The 19,422-nt window shown below is 49.2% G+C and overlaps 1 protein-coding gene across 3 annotated transcripts in view; it reads right to left on the reverse strand.

The window, feature by feature from the left end:
• The window catches only part of UACA (uveal autoantigen with coiled-coil domains and ankyrin repeats), a 31,673-nt gene extending 14,276 nt beyond the window's left edge, over positions 1–17,397 (reverse strand). For 2 of the 3 annotated variants that reach the window (XM_080607471.1, XM_080607469.1), the window contains exons 1-7: positions 17,233–17,397; positions 4,370–4,503; positions 2,711–2,799; positions 1,644–1,708; positions 1,435–1,492; positions 911–981; positions 698–804 (exon numbers count right to left, since the gene is read on the reverse strand). In XM_080607471.1, coding sequence (XP_080463597.1) covers positions 698–804; positions 911–981; positions 1,435–1,492; positions 1,644–1,708; positions 2,711–2,799; positions 4,370–4,503; positions 17,233–17,289 — 581 coding nt within the window. In that variant the 5' untranslated portion in view covers positions 17,290–17,397. Of the gene's footprint in view, positions 1–697; positions 805–910; positions 982–1,434; positions 1,493–1,643; positions 1,709–2,710; positions 2,800–4,369; positions 4,504–7,292; positions 7,344–17,232 lie in introns of those variants that run through there. The other variant, XM_080607470.1, reaches the window with a different exon arrangement.
• Positions 17,398–19,422: the final 2,025 nt, after the last annotated feature.

Below are 19,422 nucleotides of genomic sequence, written 5' to 3' on the forward strand. Positions count from 1 at the left end.
TGAGAGCACCACCCAGCTGTTTAGAAATCTCGTGCAATTTTTGGCTTACTCTGTTTACATACAAACATCAATAGACACAACACACACAAGACAACATTTAGACAAAGTTTGAGCGAGTGCTTGGGAGCCCTGGCACTGCCTCCCAAACACACACTTGCCAGCTTCAGGACATGCAATGCAAGCGCCTGTGCTCTGTCTCACAGCAGCCTCATGTCCACTGACCACCAGGCAGCCGTCCTCCAAGAAATAACGGGCAGAAGGAGCTCAGTTAGAAACTCTCTCCCACCCACTCCTCCATGTATAAAGAATCAAACAGTTCTGGGCCTTCAGGTCCCTTGGAAGCCCCAGTGGGACTCAAGTACCACTTCTGTCATGACCCATTTTACATATGGGTCCCAAAGAGTGCAAGTTGCAGCAGTGGACACAAATCTTTAGAGCAGCCAACCACCATTTCTCTGCTGGCAGCAGTATGCAACACTTTCCACACAAGCCTACAGGTATTTTAGGTGCAAGAACAAGCAATAAGAAAAGCCAATTTTGTCTGAATTATTGAATTGGAACATTACTTCTGGACTAAGTCCCAGGTCAGAGTTTTTTCCTGCTGAATTTAACATTTGTCTGTAGGCTGAAAGCTAATGGACAGCCTTCTACCCTTTAACTGTGAGCAGGCGTTCTGACAACCCTCTGCATGCCTTACCTGTTTTGTTTGTCCCTGGCATTAACGTCTGCTCCTCTGTCTATTAGAAGCTGACAAACCGTGGGACGACACATCTGAGTGGCCAGCACCAGCGGTGTCCTCCCATCCTGAAGAGGGAAAGAGGGAAGGAAATAAGTAAAGGGAGGGGAAGCAAAGAAGGCATAAGAACTCCAGTAGGGCTTGTATGGGAGAGAGGTATACGCAACAACTTACTCCATCTTTTGCATTCACTGAGGCCCCATGATCACACAGGAGCTGTATGCTAGAGGAACAGTCTGACATAGCTTTTGAGAGAAGGAAGAAAGAGCAGGTTATATTGCTGAACAGAGCCTTCATGAAACTCTAAATACTTTGTTGTGTGCACTGGTTTCACAAAAATTCATGCAAGTTAAAGCATGAGGCTATGTGACTTGCTCTCTTACAGCAGTTCCAAAAGCACACGTAAACTCAGACACTGCACAGCATAATGAAGATTCAGAAAATCCAGAGTTATTAAGTTAACTTACTAACATCATCGCTCTAGAACACTCTTCATGATACTTAAGATTTTACTAGACAATTCACAGGCATCAGAAGAGAATTATAGACCTACATCCTCTAAGTCTGTTAACAAGCTTGTTATTGAGGGCACATGTCATTACAACACATAGCAGTGGAAGTTAAAAATAATTAGGCACAGAGAATCATTATCATTAAAGACTTCATATTACAGTCACCAGAAAAGCAAAACCTTCTACCTGCATCATGAAGAGCAGTTCTTCCTTGAAGATCCACATTTTCTGTTGGACAATTGTACTGTTAAAATAAGGAACTTGGGTTATCAAATAGGCTTCAGATTGCATTTAGAGAATCTCGATTTCAAACCAGTATATTTAAGAGCACCGTCCCCCACACTCCACCCAAAGAATAAAAACCGTAACAAAGGGCAAGTTATATCTTTCAGTACCTGCAACAGCTTTTGCAGACACAAAGCATGTCCGTATTTCGCAGCTAGGTGCAATGCGTTTCTACCTAAAAAGAAATATCAACGTCAATTCGGGATCTATTTTGAACATGCATTTAGAAATACCACACACACTTGACATGCCTATGTTCTATTACTAATCACATAACACTAATTCGTAAGAAATTAACTTGTCCTTCGCTGAAGTTGTTAGGACTGTTTATTTCATCTGAACAAAAGCCTCTGTTCTTCTGCCTCTATCATTCCATGTGCCTCATTATGTATCATAATATGCTAGTTAAGACTAGTTCCAGGACAAGAGACAGTTTAGATCAACATCCACATCATTTTAGTTACAGTGATCCCATTTTTTGGGGGGGAGGACGGGGGAAAAATGGCAATCTGTCAATTCTATAACTGTCATCTCTCTTGCATACACTTCACTATTTGCTAAACAGTGGGTTTTATTTAATTTTTTAAGAGAAACTGCAACCAAGAATTCATGAATAGTGAGAAAGGGTATGAGTTTAAAAAAATAAAGCTGTCATATGAAAGGAGGCTAGATTATTTCTGTAATGAAGCTGGAAACGAGAATATTCATTTACCAAGTTAAATTATGAGATGGACAATCCGAGGCAAAATTATGAAAAGATGTTGTGAAACAGGCAGTTAAAATGGGTGCTAAACTTTCATCTCACATATGCAAACCAAGAAGGTAGCAGAGAGGTGCTCTGAAGTTTTGAGTGCTCAATACAGGTGCGCAAACACCTGCCGTACCATTGAAGTCATATCCTCATTGCGCGCAGTACTTAACAACACTCAGTGAAACACATTTGCTATTTAAATTAACACATTCATTTAAAAACAGTTCTCATACTGTTATTCTCAAGCAGATATAGCTTGGCTGAAATAGACCATACAGTTAAGTATGTTTGTTTTGTTTTGCCAACCACAGGAAACACTAAAGAAAGGAAGGAGATCTACCCTCCAGCTTAGCTTAACCCTAAACCAAAGTGGAAACTGAGCTGAGAACTTCTGCAAGTTGCACTTGCACATTTGATGAGGCATACCTGCAGCATCAGTGGCTATGATATCAACTCCGTGAATAAGGATGGTGTTCAAACAGTCTAGGTTTCCCTTTGACGCTACAACATGGAATCTAAACACAGAAAAAACTTTAAGCACAACTGTTTCATACACAAAAATAGTGGTATTAACCAGGAAAGTCAAAGCAAATCATTGTATATTCAAAGAATTATACTGTACAAACTCAACTTAGTACAATGTCCAAATCCAGTTCTGCAAATTTCTCTTTAAGGAACAATACAACTTTTCTGAGACGTAGTCAATATTTACCTGGAATCATTCACTCAAGTAGAATACCAATACACTTGCCTTCCCCCCCCTTCAGGTTTGAGTATTTAAATGTATGCTCTTGCCAAAGTAAAGACTCTTTGTGAGAAATTGACATTTGAGCTATCTGGCATTCCGTGGTGGCTGGGGATGGGTGCAGCACCTCAAAAAAAGCACCTTTCAGAAAATAGCTATGATGAGAGGGGTCAAACCAAACATTTTCAGAAGCACTGTAATCCAGATGGCTATTGAGCTTTTAAGTAACGAAGTAAAAAGGAAAGTTCATCTTCCTTGTACCCGTCATTGCAATCTTTACCTGTCAGTACTCAGAGTCACTCTTAACTTCAAGAAACAGACAAACGTAACACCAAGCTTTGAAACATTTATTTTATGCCAAGCTATCTCTGGATTTAGAAGAGACAAGAATAGATCCCCAGTGCTGAAAATGCAAATAAGCTAAGTCGTCAGCAGTTTGCAAGACATATGCCACCCTGCCAAGTATTCCTGTGTGTGTCATTTCAGAATAACTGTCAGAACATTAAACATTTTAGCAGCAAAGATGAGACGAAAGGCAGGTCAGAAGTCAATAGCTTGAGTCTGCTTTACAAAAGCATTAAGGGTAACTAATGTAATATGTTCTAAAGAACCAGGAGCTTGGGAAGGTGAAATTTAGCCTGCCACACAACTCTCATTACATCTGGTAGTTCTAATAACACTTCATTCAAAGCATTTGAATACTACTACAGATCATGGCTGAGTTCATCATCTAGTGTATTTATTTATCTTTACTCTTGACTGTGCTTATTTTAGATATTAATCAAGCTAGTCTGTTAAAGAACACTGCCTACAGTAGCCTTCTTGAATTGAGTTTTAATTGCTCTAAAAATATCAACTACAGATTGGCTAAACTTTGTATTTCAGAATGCTTCAAATAAACAAAGTAGGAGTGCTTGGCGATATTTCTTTCTATTAATTGGGGGCAATCCCTGTTGATTTGCATGAGTAAGTCATCTATACAGAAAAAGATCAGGAATTTAACCATACACCTCTGCCAAAGATGACTAGATTACATACGTCAAGTTCATCTTCACTGCTAGACCTTTGTATTCCCAGGATCAAACCCCAGTTCAGATTTCTGTTCAAAAAGGCTTCCTTTTCTCCATTCTCCACTTCAGCATAGGAGCTATGTAACTTCCTTTGTTCAATTCCTGATTAAAAGCTTATGCAAGACTAGCCTAGATGAGGCTTGAATCTACTAGTGTGTGTCACGTACATTTATATACTTAATAGTTTTCACAGCAGCAGCAAGCCCTGGGAATTGAGCTACTCCCACTAGCTTCCCCACCACCACCACTGCAGAACTGGAAGTTACTTACGCAGACCTCCCTTCGACATCCAGCTTAGTGGGACAGACTCCTTTTTTGGCAAGGATTGATGAAACCTTTTCCACATCGCCCCTTTCAGCTGCTTTCATTAACCTGTCATCATACTTGTTCCAGTCTGTATTCAGCTGTATAAGAGAGCATTAGAAAAGCAGGTCAGCTTGTGGCACAGCATCGATCTGCTAAAGGAACAGCAATAGGAGTCTGAATCTCATATTATCAGTGGGGATGGGGAGGGAATAAGAAAAGATATCTTTGTTTACATATCAGGTTGTGCTTCTTAAGACTTTTAGTTATTTACAGACAATAATACTGCAGCATCTCCATCAGGCTGTTAGCACACTGCTCCGAGCCAGCCTGGTTAGGTCACTCTGACCCTTAAAGGAGAACACTGGGGGATAAAAACACTTTGCTTTTCCTCATCCTGCTCGGTTCCATCTAACAGGTCTAAAACTAATGTCACACACAGTAGCTCCTTATACATTCAAAGCAATCTCAAAGTTTTCAGTTTCTCATATTAAGCAGCTTTTAGACACTTCCTTCCATCCTGTTTTATCTGCTGATAGCCGTCAGCTGCTCGCCCTGCGAGGCCCTGCACAGGCCAGCTACCTTTTCGCCGCATCTCTGCTTTCCCTTCTCTCCTCACGGATGCTGCTGTTGCGCACCCTCTGGGGAAGACGCGTCGCTTCTCTTGTGCCACCAAAGCAATTAACTCCGCTGGCTAAAGGAAAACTGGAAGGGTTTCTTGTTCGTCTTTACTGCCAGTCATTTAAGTTGTGAGTCAAATAAAGCAGCCAACTGTTCCATTTCTGTATAGCTAATACCTGTCTGTCTCAGAACTCACAGGTCAATAAACAAGATGCACCACAGAGGAACAGATAAGCCAGGAACTGCAACAGAGCCAGAAATCCTACTGCTAACAGCTTCCAATCTAAGTAACCATCTTCAGCGTAAGCTTCTCAGAATTCACGAAAAATGATTTCATAAGGAAGTGGGCAGATAAAACACAGCTGCTACGATTTTTCCCCCCTCTGTCAACCCTTATATAGTAAAGGTAGCATAGAGAACAACAGACGAGCGTAAACTTTGTGGGACACTTGAATAGAACAACAATTACGACACATAATCAACAGCAGACTTCAGCTTTCATGAATTCAGCAACACGCAAAGCACGCACTAAGTTTAGCCCTCTCTCCACCAAGTTCACATTTACCAAAACCTGCACTGGGCAAAAGCGAGCGCTGAGCGCTGCCCGCGGGCGACATCCATGCCCGCTGACGCAGGCGCAGAAGTGCCCTCGCTGGTGCAACTCACTGCATTTGCCCGCTCTTAAAAATCAGATCTCAGCTAGCTCCGCTGTGTCCCAAACAGCTCCCCGGCTTTAACACCAAACAGACGCACCAAAAACACGCAAGCGGGCTGAGCGTTCTCTGCCTCCCCTGGGTCATTCGGAGCCGCAGCTTAGCTCAGCATGTGACGTTCCAGCGACGAACGCCCAGGGGGCTGTGCACGAGAAATTCAAAGTGTACAGCTTCAAACTGCCTGCAATTCCCCAAGCTATGCAGCGCGCAAAGGAAGTACCAGTCAGTTATAAATAACCACCACGCAAACCCAGACATCTGTCACCCCCCCGCTTATTCCTTGTTTACTTCAAGTTTGGAATTCCAGGCCCCAGGCTAGGATCTGCCCCGCAGCGCTGCACTGGGGCTGCCCCGTACCAAACCAACCCCTCCGATTGCTTTGCGCTGCTCGGGAAAGTCTGTGACAAGCCTCACAGCCAAGCTGGATGCCGAGGACTCAGCTTTGAAAAAGCTTTTGATAGAAGAAAAAGGGACAGAACCACCCTCTCCTTACAACTGCCTTATTAGCAAAAATCAGGATTTTTCAAGGTTTAATGTCACAGAATCTGGAAGATCCACAGCAGGGAGAGCCAGTGCCAGTTGGCCAGGCCTCTCCCCTTGCATCTAACCCACGTTCACTAGGTAAAGGAGAAAACAGAGATAAAGAACCAAAAAAAAAACAACCACGGCCACTGCTCTGCATCTGTGGAACGGCCTGTATGATGGAGCTGTAACTGCAGTTATCTTTGTTTCCCGTACTGCAATCACGTTTATGTTCCGAGAAATCATGAAGTCTCAGCAATAATTTATTCGGTACAATACTTGCTAAGTGACATGAAGTAATAAAGATAGACAGCTGCTGAAGTCACACGCCCTGGTGTTTCCTCACCAAAGTGTGCGGTACCGATTGCCAATCGATTCAAACATCCATTAGTTTAAAAGCCAAGCCAGCCTGGCGTAACAAAGTCACCACAGCGGTGACACTGCTGGTCACGGTGAAAGCTGCAGGCACTGCCAGGGTGGAAAACAGTTGTCCTCGGAGGCCTGGCAAGTTTTCCTCTATAAGCTACTTTATTATCCAAGTTATATGTTTTATTTAAATACCTTAAACTATACATACGTAGCATCAAGCCGAGTCGCCTATAAATTCAAGCATAGCATATTTCACATCCTTAGAGGAGAGCAATGATGCCTTGCATGTCTGCAGCTGGGTTTAGATTTCTGAGTTGCAGACTTACAGCTCATGCCACTAGCACAAGGTCACTCGGATGTATACACAACCCCTTACCATACATTCTTTCTTCCCATTTAATGAGTCTTCTGATTAACCAGACTTTTAATTACTATCATCTCAGTAAAAATACTTTTTCTTTCATTATAACATTTAAATAACATCATAGGATACTGACAAAGTCAAATAGTACCAGCTGGGCATTTTATATTTCAGGAAATTTCCCCGCAATTAGCGTTGTTAAAGACATAACTCATTAATTAAAAAGGAACGGCTACAAAATTCAGGCTTCTGCATTTCTGCAGCTGTAAACCACAGCCAACGATATGAAATCTAAGAAACCTACCGTGTCTTTAGCTGCACAAGAAAACCAACAAGTCATCATAGACCTCGCGGCTCCTTGCTGCCAAAAGCAACCGATTTATCTCGCATCGAGTTACAAACCGCCGCAGCTCAAAGCAGCGAGCCAGGCGGCTTCCCACTTTCAGGAACGGATTCTCTCCGCCGCCCCGAGCTCATTTTGTTCTGTCATCCTTCTCTTAGCTTGGATCCCCCAGCATGTTTTCTCCGTCTTCAGGATCCTCCTCAGCCTTCATCCCTCAGGAGGACGCGGGTCCCGCCGCCTGCCAGCAAGCCCGCAGCGCTCCACCGGCCGCCCAGCTCACCAGTAAATACTGCCCGGCTCCGGAATATCTTGTAAGCGATACGTAGACAGTCTCATCAGCCCAGATCTATTTTCTGATAATCCACTACTTGATAGCCGGGTGATAGAAAGCAATCGCTATTAATACATTCTCCGCGTGCTCGTGCCGTGAGTAATGCGTTTTGGGCTCAACGTTAACAAACGAGACAAGCACGCACGAAGCTCACTACTGTGTTATGCTTGCAGACACACAAACACTCACTTTAAAATAACAAACATGTTAGTCAAATTAACCGGCAACTGACATCAAGGAAGGCCATACTTATCCCCACTAATAACACAGAAGGACTGAAATACTAGCAGGAGTAATTTTTTCCCATTCCACCACAAAGCCAAAACCAGACCCACGATCAGACTTCAGACAGTTACAACTGCAGAGCAGATGGAATGCATGATCCTATTTTGACAGAAATGTAACCCATTTTAAATTAGAAAACACACATGCCTGTGCTTTAAAGAAAATCTCCTTTTACAGCGATGGAACCATTCTGAACAGGACCTGGTTTCGGCTTACTGCTGCTGCCAGCCTGTCTCCCGACTTGTTAAACGAGAAGAGTCACAGAGGCTGTCAAAACATTAAATAGACGGCATAATGATTAACAGCGGGGAAGATGCAGAGTCTCCTTTCACAAGTTTTAAATTTAAAAGGAGATCTCCCAAGTGCCGTTTTTAGAGGACTAGGTCAGCATTACAAGCGACGCACTGTTCAGTCTGCAGGAGACAAACACGGTGCATAGCAAGAAAAACCGCACGCGCACACACACCCTGTAGGACACTTGAAAGACTGCAAGCAACTTAAAATAAATGACTCCTCTGAGAAAAGCTGTTACAGGTAAGTCACGTCTATTCATATTTGCACAAATTCACCCCCTCCCAGCAATTTTTAAGCTATTCCATGTTATTTGCTGTGAGCAACAGCCCTTTGCCTTATCGCTCTGACGTGTTTCAAGAGAGCACCCCAAGACTTCTCCGCAATTAGTGTCTGTGTGACAAAAGTGCTCCAAAACCATTCAGTGACCATCACAATGACCACGTCCTCTCACAAGTTGTCTTCTGACCAGAACCAAGTCTGTCTCCTCGCCTAAAAGTGGCATCTTGGGGAAAAAAAAATACACACACTTTACAACTGACAGCAATAGCAAAAAAAAAATAAATCTGAAATCAGAGTTTGGTGAGAAACCACGCAGGGGCCTGTGCCTCCCAGGCGAACGTGCTTGTTGCAGGCGTACCCAAGCCAAAGGTTTCTCTGCCTGCCTGCAGACATTCCTGGTGACCTGAGGGCCGTGCCCATCCTGTGGCCCCGTGATGCTGAAGATCATCCCACCAGGGCCTCGTCCACGCCACCCGGGATTGCTGAAGCACATCCTGCTCCGGGGAAGCGCCGCTCGCTTCCACCACGCCACCAGCACCGAGCGGGCCCAGCAAACAGCCCGGCTCCGGACCCGCGCCGACGGGATTCTTATCCAGGGCACCTCCAACTCGGCAAGCTTGAAGGGCAGAAAATAATGAAAATCCAAGTGTGAGGTCAGAGACCACAAAACCACCACACTTAACGCTTTTAGCTTTCTTGAAGAATTTTACTGAGCAGGGACTGATTCTCAAAACAGTCGCGAGTTTTGCTTCTTCGCTCGTCTTTTATCAATGGCAGTTTGACACAGGAATTTTTTGCTTTTCATTCCTGAAGAGCTTATACAGCAAACAAGCATCTATTACAGTGACAATGCTGCTAATCGTAAAGAAAGACTAAGTCACCTCCGACCAGTTAACGAGCACTCACGTTGCGCCCTGTCAGTGTAACCCAGTGTGGTAAGGCAGACCTGGTTTTGCCCCACGAGACACCGGCAGCGCAGGGCTCCAGAGGTGCTGAGCTGCCCCAGCGCACCACCGGGGCCTAGCTGAGGGCGGTGCTGCCGCTGCACACCTGCTCTTCCCAAGCTCCAAGAGCCTGCCAGGAATCCTTCCCACCCCAGGTCCCTGAAGACAAGCCCCACCTGGCTGGGCTCGGCAGCATTTCTTCCTACCGGCTTCTGTCTGCTGTGCCCTCGGTTTGAGGCCTTCACATTGACCCGACTCGTTAGGCGGCAGCACGCACTGTGCATCACACACCGGCAGGCTGGGGAAGAGAGCGAGCACAGAACTTTTCCACAAGCTCCCCCAGCTTTCAGTCAGTGATTCAGGCTTCCTGGGTTAGATTCTCCTTGCCTCGTAACTCCCAATTAATTTCTCTATTACTATCTTGTTTTTCCTCAAGTCCTTATCAGCTTTCAGCATCCTCAACAGCCTTTGGTAAGGAATTGCACGACTTCACTGCGTGCTGCATGAACACCCACCGTTCCCTCCGAACCCCGAGCCCCTTATCTCACGGGGCATTCAGCAGCCACTTTCCCTCTCCGCAGCCCCTGGACCATCCCACAGCACCACCCCGCACAGCACAGTGCAAAGCCCCAGCCCGGACATCGCCTGTCTCCATTATTTACTAAACAGGGCATGAGGCACAGCGCAGAGCCAAAGTCTGTGAGGCCGTAAGACCGTGGCCTTCAGAAACAAGCCCGTCATTACAATTAAGCATTTAAAGATGAGAAAGCAGCGAGAGCCTGAACAACAGCCGCTAGAGGGACTTGTGCCCGGGCACGCCAGGTTCGGTCTGTGCGAAGCCAGGCCGTCCCGTGCTACCGAGGGCAATGGAAATGGCACACGGCTGCTGGCAATGAAAACCACGGGGTACTACCAGCAGTGATGGGCTAAAATACATATATTTGTACACTGCTATCAACCAGAAAAGTTAATATTTAAGATCTGTTAATTGTAATAGAATCTATATTTATCGTTAAATAAACAGCAGAATACTTAGCAAATATGAGCTTGCTGCTACTGGACATCTCCCTCTTAAGCAAAAAAAAATAAAAAAATAGCAGGAAGAGGCCCTGAAGCACGCTATTACTTCACCCACTATCACCCAAGCGACCCCACCGAGGAGGAATCTGGAGCAAAGAAATTGCTTCATTAGTGATCCTGATGCACAAGAGGAAAGAGCAATACTGGGCTATGGGAACCAACAGGACAGACGAGTGAAGATGCCAACGCTGTGAGCTGCGGTCCAGAACAGACACTAACCCCTGCTGGAAAGTGAGGCAGATGCAATACTGCCATCTTCCATTTGTGCATAACACAACATTACAGTCTTACCACAAAGCTAACAAATGCACGACAAGTTAACTGGCTGCTGAGACAGCAGTACTGCCCAAGAAACTTCCACCTGAAATGGGAATTGCTCATCCTGAGTCTCCTCTGCCTACGGAGCTGCACAAACAGACTACATAAACGCACAGCTCATTTAAATAGAGCACGCAGACTCCCCAGCAGCCACCTAACCCGCTTCCCAAATACCAGCTGTAACTCACAGCCCTTCTTAAACCTTTCAGCCTGAAAGCTGACATAAACCTATGAAAGCGAACACAGCTTCTCGTCACCACCGAGCTAGGCAGATAATCCTATTAACGAAAAAAAAAAGGGGGGGGGCACATCCTCTTCTAATGCCATTAGTGCTTGACTTAAGCGCATAACACACCGAGGAGCGAAGAGCTCTGGCAAAACACGGCCACCGCTATTTACAGCCAATGGTCACACGTACACGAATGTTCCTATAAGCTCCCTAGAGAAAATACAGAGATCATGCTTTTATATGAATAGTTATAAAACTGAAACTGCAATTTTTGATGTCTTTGAAGACTGTTTAGAAAGAGTAATTACTGAAAAAGAAAAGTCTAAGAATGATCAGTTTTAGGGCCCTCTGTCGTGAGATAATCACTTCTCCAGTTTAGGCTTTAAGCAGTTTTCCTGCTGGGAAAGGAAGGCGCCCACTGATAAAGGAGAGTTACTCGGAAAATGCACACGCGTCACAGAGCGCAGAGGAGAGAAGAGCAGGCGCAGCACGTCTACCAGCTCACACACTTCGTTTTCCTGCTCATTTTACAGAGGTCAGAGTACATTTGTGATTAAAATTAACATTTAAACAGACACACCCTGTGATTTCACATGGCACAAAAGGACTATTGCCTTTGAAGTAATTTGATTTATTTGAAAACCACAGAGCCTAAAAATAGTTTTAATAGCCTAACCTACTCCTCTGCCTTTGACAGGGACGTTCACCAGGTGTAGCTCCCCCCCGCAGCACAGATGCACGTCCGCTACCACCACCCGTCTCGCAGGCTTTGGCTTCGCTGCAGCCTCCCAGAAAAAGCTGCAGACACAAGGTTTGGGAACAGATTAGTTCAAATGGAAAACACGGCACTTCGTATTTTATAAGCATATCTTGCTTATCAGCATGTGTGTTTTCATATAAAAGCGTTCTGGAGTTTAAGACTGCAGGAGTAAGATGTGCTGTTTAGTCTGCATGAGGGAAGGAACAGACCCAGCCTGAACACGGAGCTCTTGTTTCACCCAGCAGGTTCCCACACGCAGCACGTTATGTTATCACCTCATTTACTGCAATTTCTCCATCTACGGAAAAATTATTGAATGCTACAAAGTGGGTGAGGCTTAGTCTAAATAGTGATCGAACCCAGCAGCATTCCCAGTACCGCTTCGTTTGCACGCTTCTCTCAAAATGCTCACGTCGAGAACTTTTATTAACAGCCGTGCTGTTGCATGGCTTGTTTAAATATAACTGCATCCTGTAATTAATATAACGAAGTCACCTAACAAAGCAGCTTAAAGGAAAACAAATAGCAACTACCTAAGACCTTAATGTAAACATTTTACCCAATTCTGAAGGCATTTTCGTTCCTACAAGTTAGCATATCCCAGGTATTAAGCGATTATTTGAACCTACTTCTAGCTAGACATGCAACACGTCAAATAGTCCTCTCAAAAACGCCGTAAGGGCTCTAAAGCTGTGCCAGGTACTAGGTCCCTCTCACAGGGAGCGACGTGTACCTAACAGCAGAACCACCTCCTATCATTTCCATGAGTCTTCTGCAGCAGGGGGAAAAACCACCGGCATCGAGCACAGCAGCACGCGAGCTGCAGTGGAAGCATCGAAGGACTCTGCACGCAGCTCCAGAAGGATGCTAAGTCTGCTAAAATAACAGTAAAATAAATATATTATTTTTTTTTTATAATGCAACTTCCTGGTGTCTCTTTGCCCAGGACACATAACCTAACATAACTTTGTCAATAAGACACCCTCAGCCTCTCAGCCCCGAGACACAGACCAGCTCGGGCACTGCTAAAAGCGACCAGAACAAGCCAGGGGCTCGGCAGCTGCATCTTACAACAGTCTGGTAAGAGCAACTCACAGCACAACCGGGCCCTGCCTTCTGTGCTTACATCCAGGAGCGCTGCTCCCCCGGGGCCAAGGAGGGCATCACAGCTGCCCCCAAAAAGGGGACGGGAGCCGGGGAGCCCTGGTGGCCGGGGAGCAGGAGGCTGGGGAGGAGGCTCGTCCCTTCCGAAACAGCAGAGGCCGGGTCAGAGGCCAGCTGGGCAGTGCCTCACACAGCCCTCCTCGGGACTCGCGGCAAAGCCCTGGTTTGGGAGCACAATCCCACCTGTAGCAAAGCGTCAGAGAACACCAGGACGATGAAACGTGACGGGGCTGTACATTCGTCCCGCAGGGAAGCGGCCTCCAGCACGGACACGTGGAGAAGGGAAACACCACGTCAGTGACTCGACCCTGTTGGGTCACCACCCGCTGATGGCAGGATGGGATGGTACCGGTCAATCAGGTGCCAGCCTGCTAAAAAATATCAATATTTAAATGCCACCGATGAAGCACTGCATAAGCTCTATCTGAGCAGCAGGTCAGATGAACTTGAAATGGATTCATCGAAAGATGACCTCGGCCCTGTTTGCAGAGTTATTTCTGCGAGTCAGCTAAGGACATTCACGCAGGATCTCCCTGAACCTCCAATTTTTAGATTTTCTTTTTAATTGCTACATTCCAAAGTGATAAAGCACTGACAAACACTCCTTTCTAAAGCAGCCTGAAAATTACAACGCACCTGCACGCAGGCTGCAGCACACAGCTTTTGCTGAACCACAAATTGCCGTTCCTCCCCCTCCTCGTGTTTCTCCACACCGACCGCAAACATCACAGAGGCGAGCACATGGCTCTATTTAACTAAATGCAAATGAAGCACAAAGTTTTTCCAAGGAATGCACACGTTAGCACGAGCCTTAATAAAGCTTCCCGGAACCCAAACATCCCCTAAAGAATAACCACATTCAGCCTAGGATTTGACATTTGAATATTACAGTGCTGTTGATTCTTGGCGGCGTTGCCCGAGGACAGCATTGTAAAGCCGTGCGAGGCTGCACACGGAGGTCAGGGAAGCAGGCGAGCAGGGATGAGTAACTTCGCTCCGGCCAGCAGCGGCCACGCTGGAAAAATTCTGCTGACCGGCCCCAGCACCGCGATCAGCGTGGCTGGCGAGAGCTGCTCCGTCTGTGCACGGGGCAGAGCGGCGACACAAAGCCAGAGTCTTGTTCGTTTTCAAGTCAGCGTATGCTGCCGTCAGCAGCAGCCACCTTTATTTCAGGTAACAAGTTGAACAGAGAAATCATCATCTTGGCTTGGGTTAAAACCAGGTCCTTTAACACCTCGATTTTTCCCTTCACTCCTCCAGTTATTAGTGCGCATTCCACAGCACCTTGGTGCTGCAAGCTGCTGTTAACGAAGTTTTTCTGCTGTACTCACAGAGCGCTGCCGGTCAGTTAGGAACGGAGGTGAGCTGCAGTTCCACCGCTAGAAGCGCCCAGAGGAGGGCAGGCGGTGGGACCTCACCCCCTCGGGGGCAGAGCGGGGCTCGCTGCGGGCTCAGCCGAGCAGGGACAAGCGGGGTGCCAGCCCTGACACGGAGGACGTCACCCATTTACTCGGCAGCTCCAGGGGCACCAGGGCGCTGACACAAACAAGTCCAGCTGTCGGTAACTGCACGAGCTGGTCAGATGTTAATTCACCCCTCGGACATCGTCACAGCAGGCAAGCGCTCAGATGCCCACCTTGCTTTTTTCCAAAACAGCTTCCACTAATTATACACTACCTTCGGCTTTTTATGGATATATTTTAAAAAATAAATAAATAAATCACTTCTGGAGGAGAAAGGACTGACAGGAGTTTCTGCGCGGTTTTACACCTGCTCGTTCTCACCACGTGCAGGGCCCCACGCAGCACTGCTGCTACCCGAGGCACGTCCCGGGCACCCATCTCACGCCGTGCCCGAGCGCAGCGCTCCCAGGGGAGCTGCTCGTGGTGCGGTTTCAGCTCCGCAGCCGCCCGCCCTCCCCAGGCTGCCCAAAAGCCCCTTCCCCAGGGCCAGAAAGGCTGTAAACCCCACATCAGTCAGGCAGTGCGCCTCAAACCTAGCAGAACCCCTTCGTGGCTATTTCCTAAGTGAATTTAAAAAACTTTAACGAAAGAAGTAGGCACCTCTCCTCCACAGAGCCCAGCGACGAGAACTCACCAGGGAAAGCTGAGTGGCGAAGGCGTGGGGCAGCAGGAGCTTCCTCGAACAATAACTACGTCCTTCGCCAAGCGCCTTCCCTGGGAGACCTCAAGCAGAGGCAGTCTGCAGGCATTTCTGGTGTGCTCCTCGCACATGCAGCTACAGACAGAACCCCTAAGCGCAGTGGAAGAACACGTCCCTAAACACAACCTAGCTCACACACACACACGTACAACATTGTCGCTTCCTTTGGAAGCTCAGGACGATTAGCAGCACACGCTGCTTCTTCGGTCACCCCAACGCAATCAAGTACACCAACTGATTTATCCTGTCAGTGCTGGTGAACGTGGCATCACCCCCGACCACGAGCAAGGACCGTGCCCTCAGGCCTTCGCGGGCTTTGTATGGGATCTGCCATAAAGCTCCCGGCCCACAACGCTGCCAGCGACAAGCGGCACCTGTCTCACCACGCGGAGCACTGAAGGTGCTGAGCAGGCTGCTCAGATTACTCCCCAGGCACCACCAGCCGGCTGGAGTTGGCACAACCAGGTAGCTCCTTTTCCAAACCTCCCAGCCTGGGTAATGGTGGGACCGGCAATCACTCTCCGCTGCTTTTTACGGCTTTCCTCCATCGCAAGACAGGTAGTAAAGCCTTTCCCAAAAGCTCACCGTCAGAAAACCAGAGGGCACGTAATTGTTACCTTAACCTGGAAGAAAGCGTTCAGAAGCATGATGAAGGGATTAAGTTTCTCTCTGCTCCCCAGGAAACAGCCCTGGGTGGGGACAGAGCAGAGGGATGAAGTTCCCAAAACGCCTAACTCTTTCCCCAGAAGTTTCCATCCACCCAGCGCCCCTCGGCAGCGCTCCCACACCCGCCCCCCGGAGCAGCAGCAGGGCCGGGGTCTATCCACGCGCCCCCTCCAGCCTCACCATCCACACCCGCACACGGGGCAGAATTATTTTCCCATTTTGAGTAGCTGGTGGAGCGGTTGTGCAACCAAAATATGTCACGACTAGATAAGCAAAGTACATCACGGGTACAGAATGCAGCTCCTCAAGGACCTCAGCGAAAGCAGCTTCCCCTCGCGCATTTTGGGATAATTTCAGATCTTAGAGGCGCTGACTGACCAAACCCACTGCTAACGGCAGGCCTGCCGAGCCCTCACCCGCGACGTGAAACATCTCAACACCTATTCGAGGCAGATGCTGGATCACCTCCGCAGGGCCTGCTGCCTTTTAATCACCGCGGGCTTACTCTCACCTAACCATCGGTCCTGAAGCACCGGGCGACTAACGAGCAGCAGGAACCAGGAACCCACACACCCCGAATTATCATAACAGACTTCTGAATCACCCCGCGGCGCTCAGCACGGCGAGGCGAGGCGCCCGGACGCGGAGCTGTCGGGGAGCCGCCGCCAGGTCACCCCCGAGCACCCCCACGTCTCCAAGCGGGCCGGTACTGCCGAGCCCTGCTGCCAGCTCTGAGACAAATGTGCAGCAGCAGCGTTTCAGGGACATGCAGCACCTTGAGGGAGAAGGGGCAGAAGCCAGCAGGTCACAGCAGCCCAGCCCTTACGCTACGTCCCCGGCCAGCGCGGGGCTGGGGACCGGGCCCAGGCAGCAACAACCGGGGGTCCCGGTACCCCGGGGGGTCCCGGTGGGTGAAGGACCACGACGCAGGCACCCCACCGCGGAGGTCACCTGCGGGGCTGAGCGAAGGAAAAGCAGAGCCACGAGGCCGCCCGACCCCAGCCTGGGTCTGGGGAGGCGCAGACGCACGGAGGGTGCAAGGGACAGCGTGGGGGGGTAGGGGCTGAGGGTGCCCTGCCCCTGCCCCAGGCATCGCCTTCCGGGAGGGCAAGGCTGGGGGAGGCGAAATAAAATAAAATTAAATGGGGGAAAATAATAAAATAGGGGAAAGTAAAATGAAATAATACGAGGGGGAAATGGGAATCATACGGGGGGGGAAATGGGAATCATACGGGGGGGGGAAATGAAATAATACACGGGGGAAAATGAAATAAAATGGGGAAAATGAAATAAAATCGCTAGCCCCGCCGCCGCAGCAGCACCGACCGCAGCCCGTGCCCCCGTGCCCCGCTGCCGGGCTCGGTGCCCCCCGGCGCAGCCCCACGCACCGTGCTGCCCGCGATGACGGCCTCGTGCTTCCTCAGCCGGGACTTGAGGCTCTTCATGGCGCGGCCCCGGCGGGCGGGCGGGCGGCGGGCAGCGACCCCCGGCCCCGGCCCCGGCCCCGGCCCCGCTCCGCGCCCCCGGTCCCGGTCCCGGCCCCTGCCCCCCGCCGCCGCGGCCGGGACAGGATCGCGCCCCCCCCGCCCCCTGCCGCACCACCCCTAGCCCGTGGCCCCGCCCCCCGAGGGCGTCGCGGCCAATCGGCGCCCTCCCGCGCGGGCGCCGCGGCCAATGGGCAGGCGGAGAGGGGGGAGGGACTTCCTCGTTTTAAAGGCGGACGGAGCGGAGGGAGGGAGGGCAGGGGCGGAGCGGGGCGGAACCGCCCGGCCGCCAGGGGGCGCGCGGCGGGAGCGCCCTGAGGGGGGCCCTGAGGGGGGCCCTGAGGGGGGCCCTGAGGGGGGCCCTGAGGGGGGCCCTGAGGGGGGCCCTGAGGGGGGCTGCCCCCGTCCCGCCGCACGCCTCCAGCTCCCTCACCCTGGAAGCAGCTCCCTCAGTTCGGTCTCAGCTTTTTTCAGCCCGAGCCACGTTTAACGTTTCCTTTTTGTCACCTCACTCCCAGCCCCGATGCACAATGGCGCGGTGCTGGGGAGTTTAAGGGCTTGCGTGTTATTTAATTACAAGTCCTGTTGTGTTTAAACCCTAAAACCTTGCTTGTTGCGGCAGGATTGGAAAAATCCAACCAATACACATCTCCCTCTAATAAATGTGCAAGGTAAATGCCGGCGCTCTTTAATCAATTCTGGCAAACCACATATTTAAACACTTCAGTTTCTTTCTAGGTGGCCTGTGTGGAGGGAAAGATGCTCGATGTCTTTAAATACACGCTGGAGAAGCCCAAAGACTACGGGCTGACTTTGCCCCGCCGAGAGCCCCGCAGCCACACGTGCGTGTCCGTGTCGCTGGGAGGGACCGGCAGGCTCCTCAGCGAAAACCTTCCCCAGCAAGTCACCCCCAGCCCAGCCTCACCTAAAAGGTCCGGGTTTAAACTCTTCAAAGAAAAGGTGTTCGTGTCCCGAATGCTACGCAACGCTGTCAGGGCTCTCCACCCTGAAGAGCTGCCCTTTGATGCAGCCTCCCTCCTGCCAGGAGCCAACTCCCTTATCTGTGACACCTCCAGCCCCACACATTCGGGACAGACTCAAAGAGCAGCTTCCCCTCAGAGAAATTAACACCTTTGGACACCTCTCTGTCATGCAGCCAGACAGTACTCATCCTACTCTGAGGCTTTCAAGTCCCCTTTGCACCCTGGTTCCCACCAGTGCAGCCAGGCCTTGCCCTCCTGTCCCTGCTAGCACAGGTAATCTGATTCTGCCCGGCACAACTCAAAGCGACGCGACTGGTAAAATGACAACAGCAGCTGGAAGCTGGTGAGATCAGGATTCCCCTGTTGTTCCCTACCCGTGGCAATACAAGCAGTGGTTTCCTTCAGTTAGCCAAAAGTACAAAAGCAAATTCCTAGAGGGCACCAAGGCACAGCTCCCCAAAGGGCTGTTTGCATGAGGATTTGAGCAAACATGACCAAGTAACATTCATGTTCACTGACGAATCCAAGCAGAAAGTTAAGCCCCATCACCGGCACCGGTCTAGCCTGGGGCAGATGAACTGGTTTGAGTTCTTCAAATCAGAATCAGTTCTTCAAATCTTCAAGTCTGAGTTGTTGCAGAATATGGTTGGTTGATTAAAAAGACGTTTCTATTACCAAAAGATTCAGCTTTCCAAAATATCCAAGTTTTGGGAGCAAACTAACAGCAGTAGCTTTCTCCTCCCTCCACCAACTTTATGTTGTTTAATGGAAGCTCCTTCCGAATCGCTCCAGTAAGAGGGAAATCAGAATTTTAAAAATAACTCCTTGCTATCATTTCAGTGCCGAGACACAGCGCGTAGCAGTTCCAAGTGCCCAGCCGATTCCAAAGCAACTCCCCGTCCACAGATAACCACACACACGCATGAATTTGCACCAACCAGCTGGGTCTCTGCTCTTCTGAAGGCTCAGCAGCTAGGGCATTACGACGGCATCTGCCTTGTCAACCAGCTTCCTCCTGCTGCAGTCAGCCGCGGGTGACGCCTGTCACAGTCACACCGCGTTTCTCGTCGCCAGCGCTGTGCAGGGGAAAGCGGTGAGCCAGAGCAGCCTG

The sequence above is a fragment of the Anser brachyrhynchus genome (genome assembly GCF_964034855.1).
Source record: "Anser brachyrhynchus genome assembly, chromosome: 11".
Taxonomy (NCBI): domain Eukaryota; kingdom Metazoa; phylum Chordata; class Aves; order Anseriformes; family Anatidae; genus Anser; species Anser brachyrhynchus.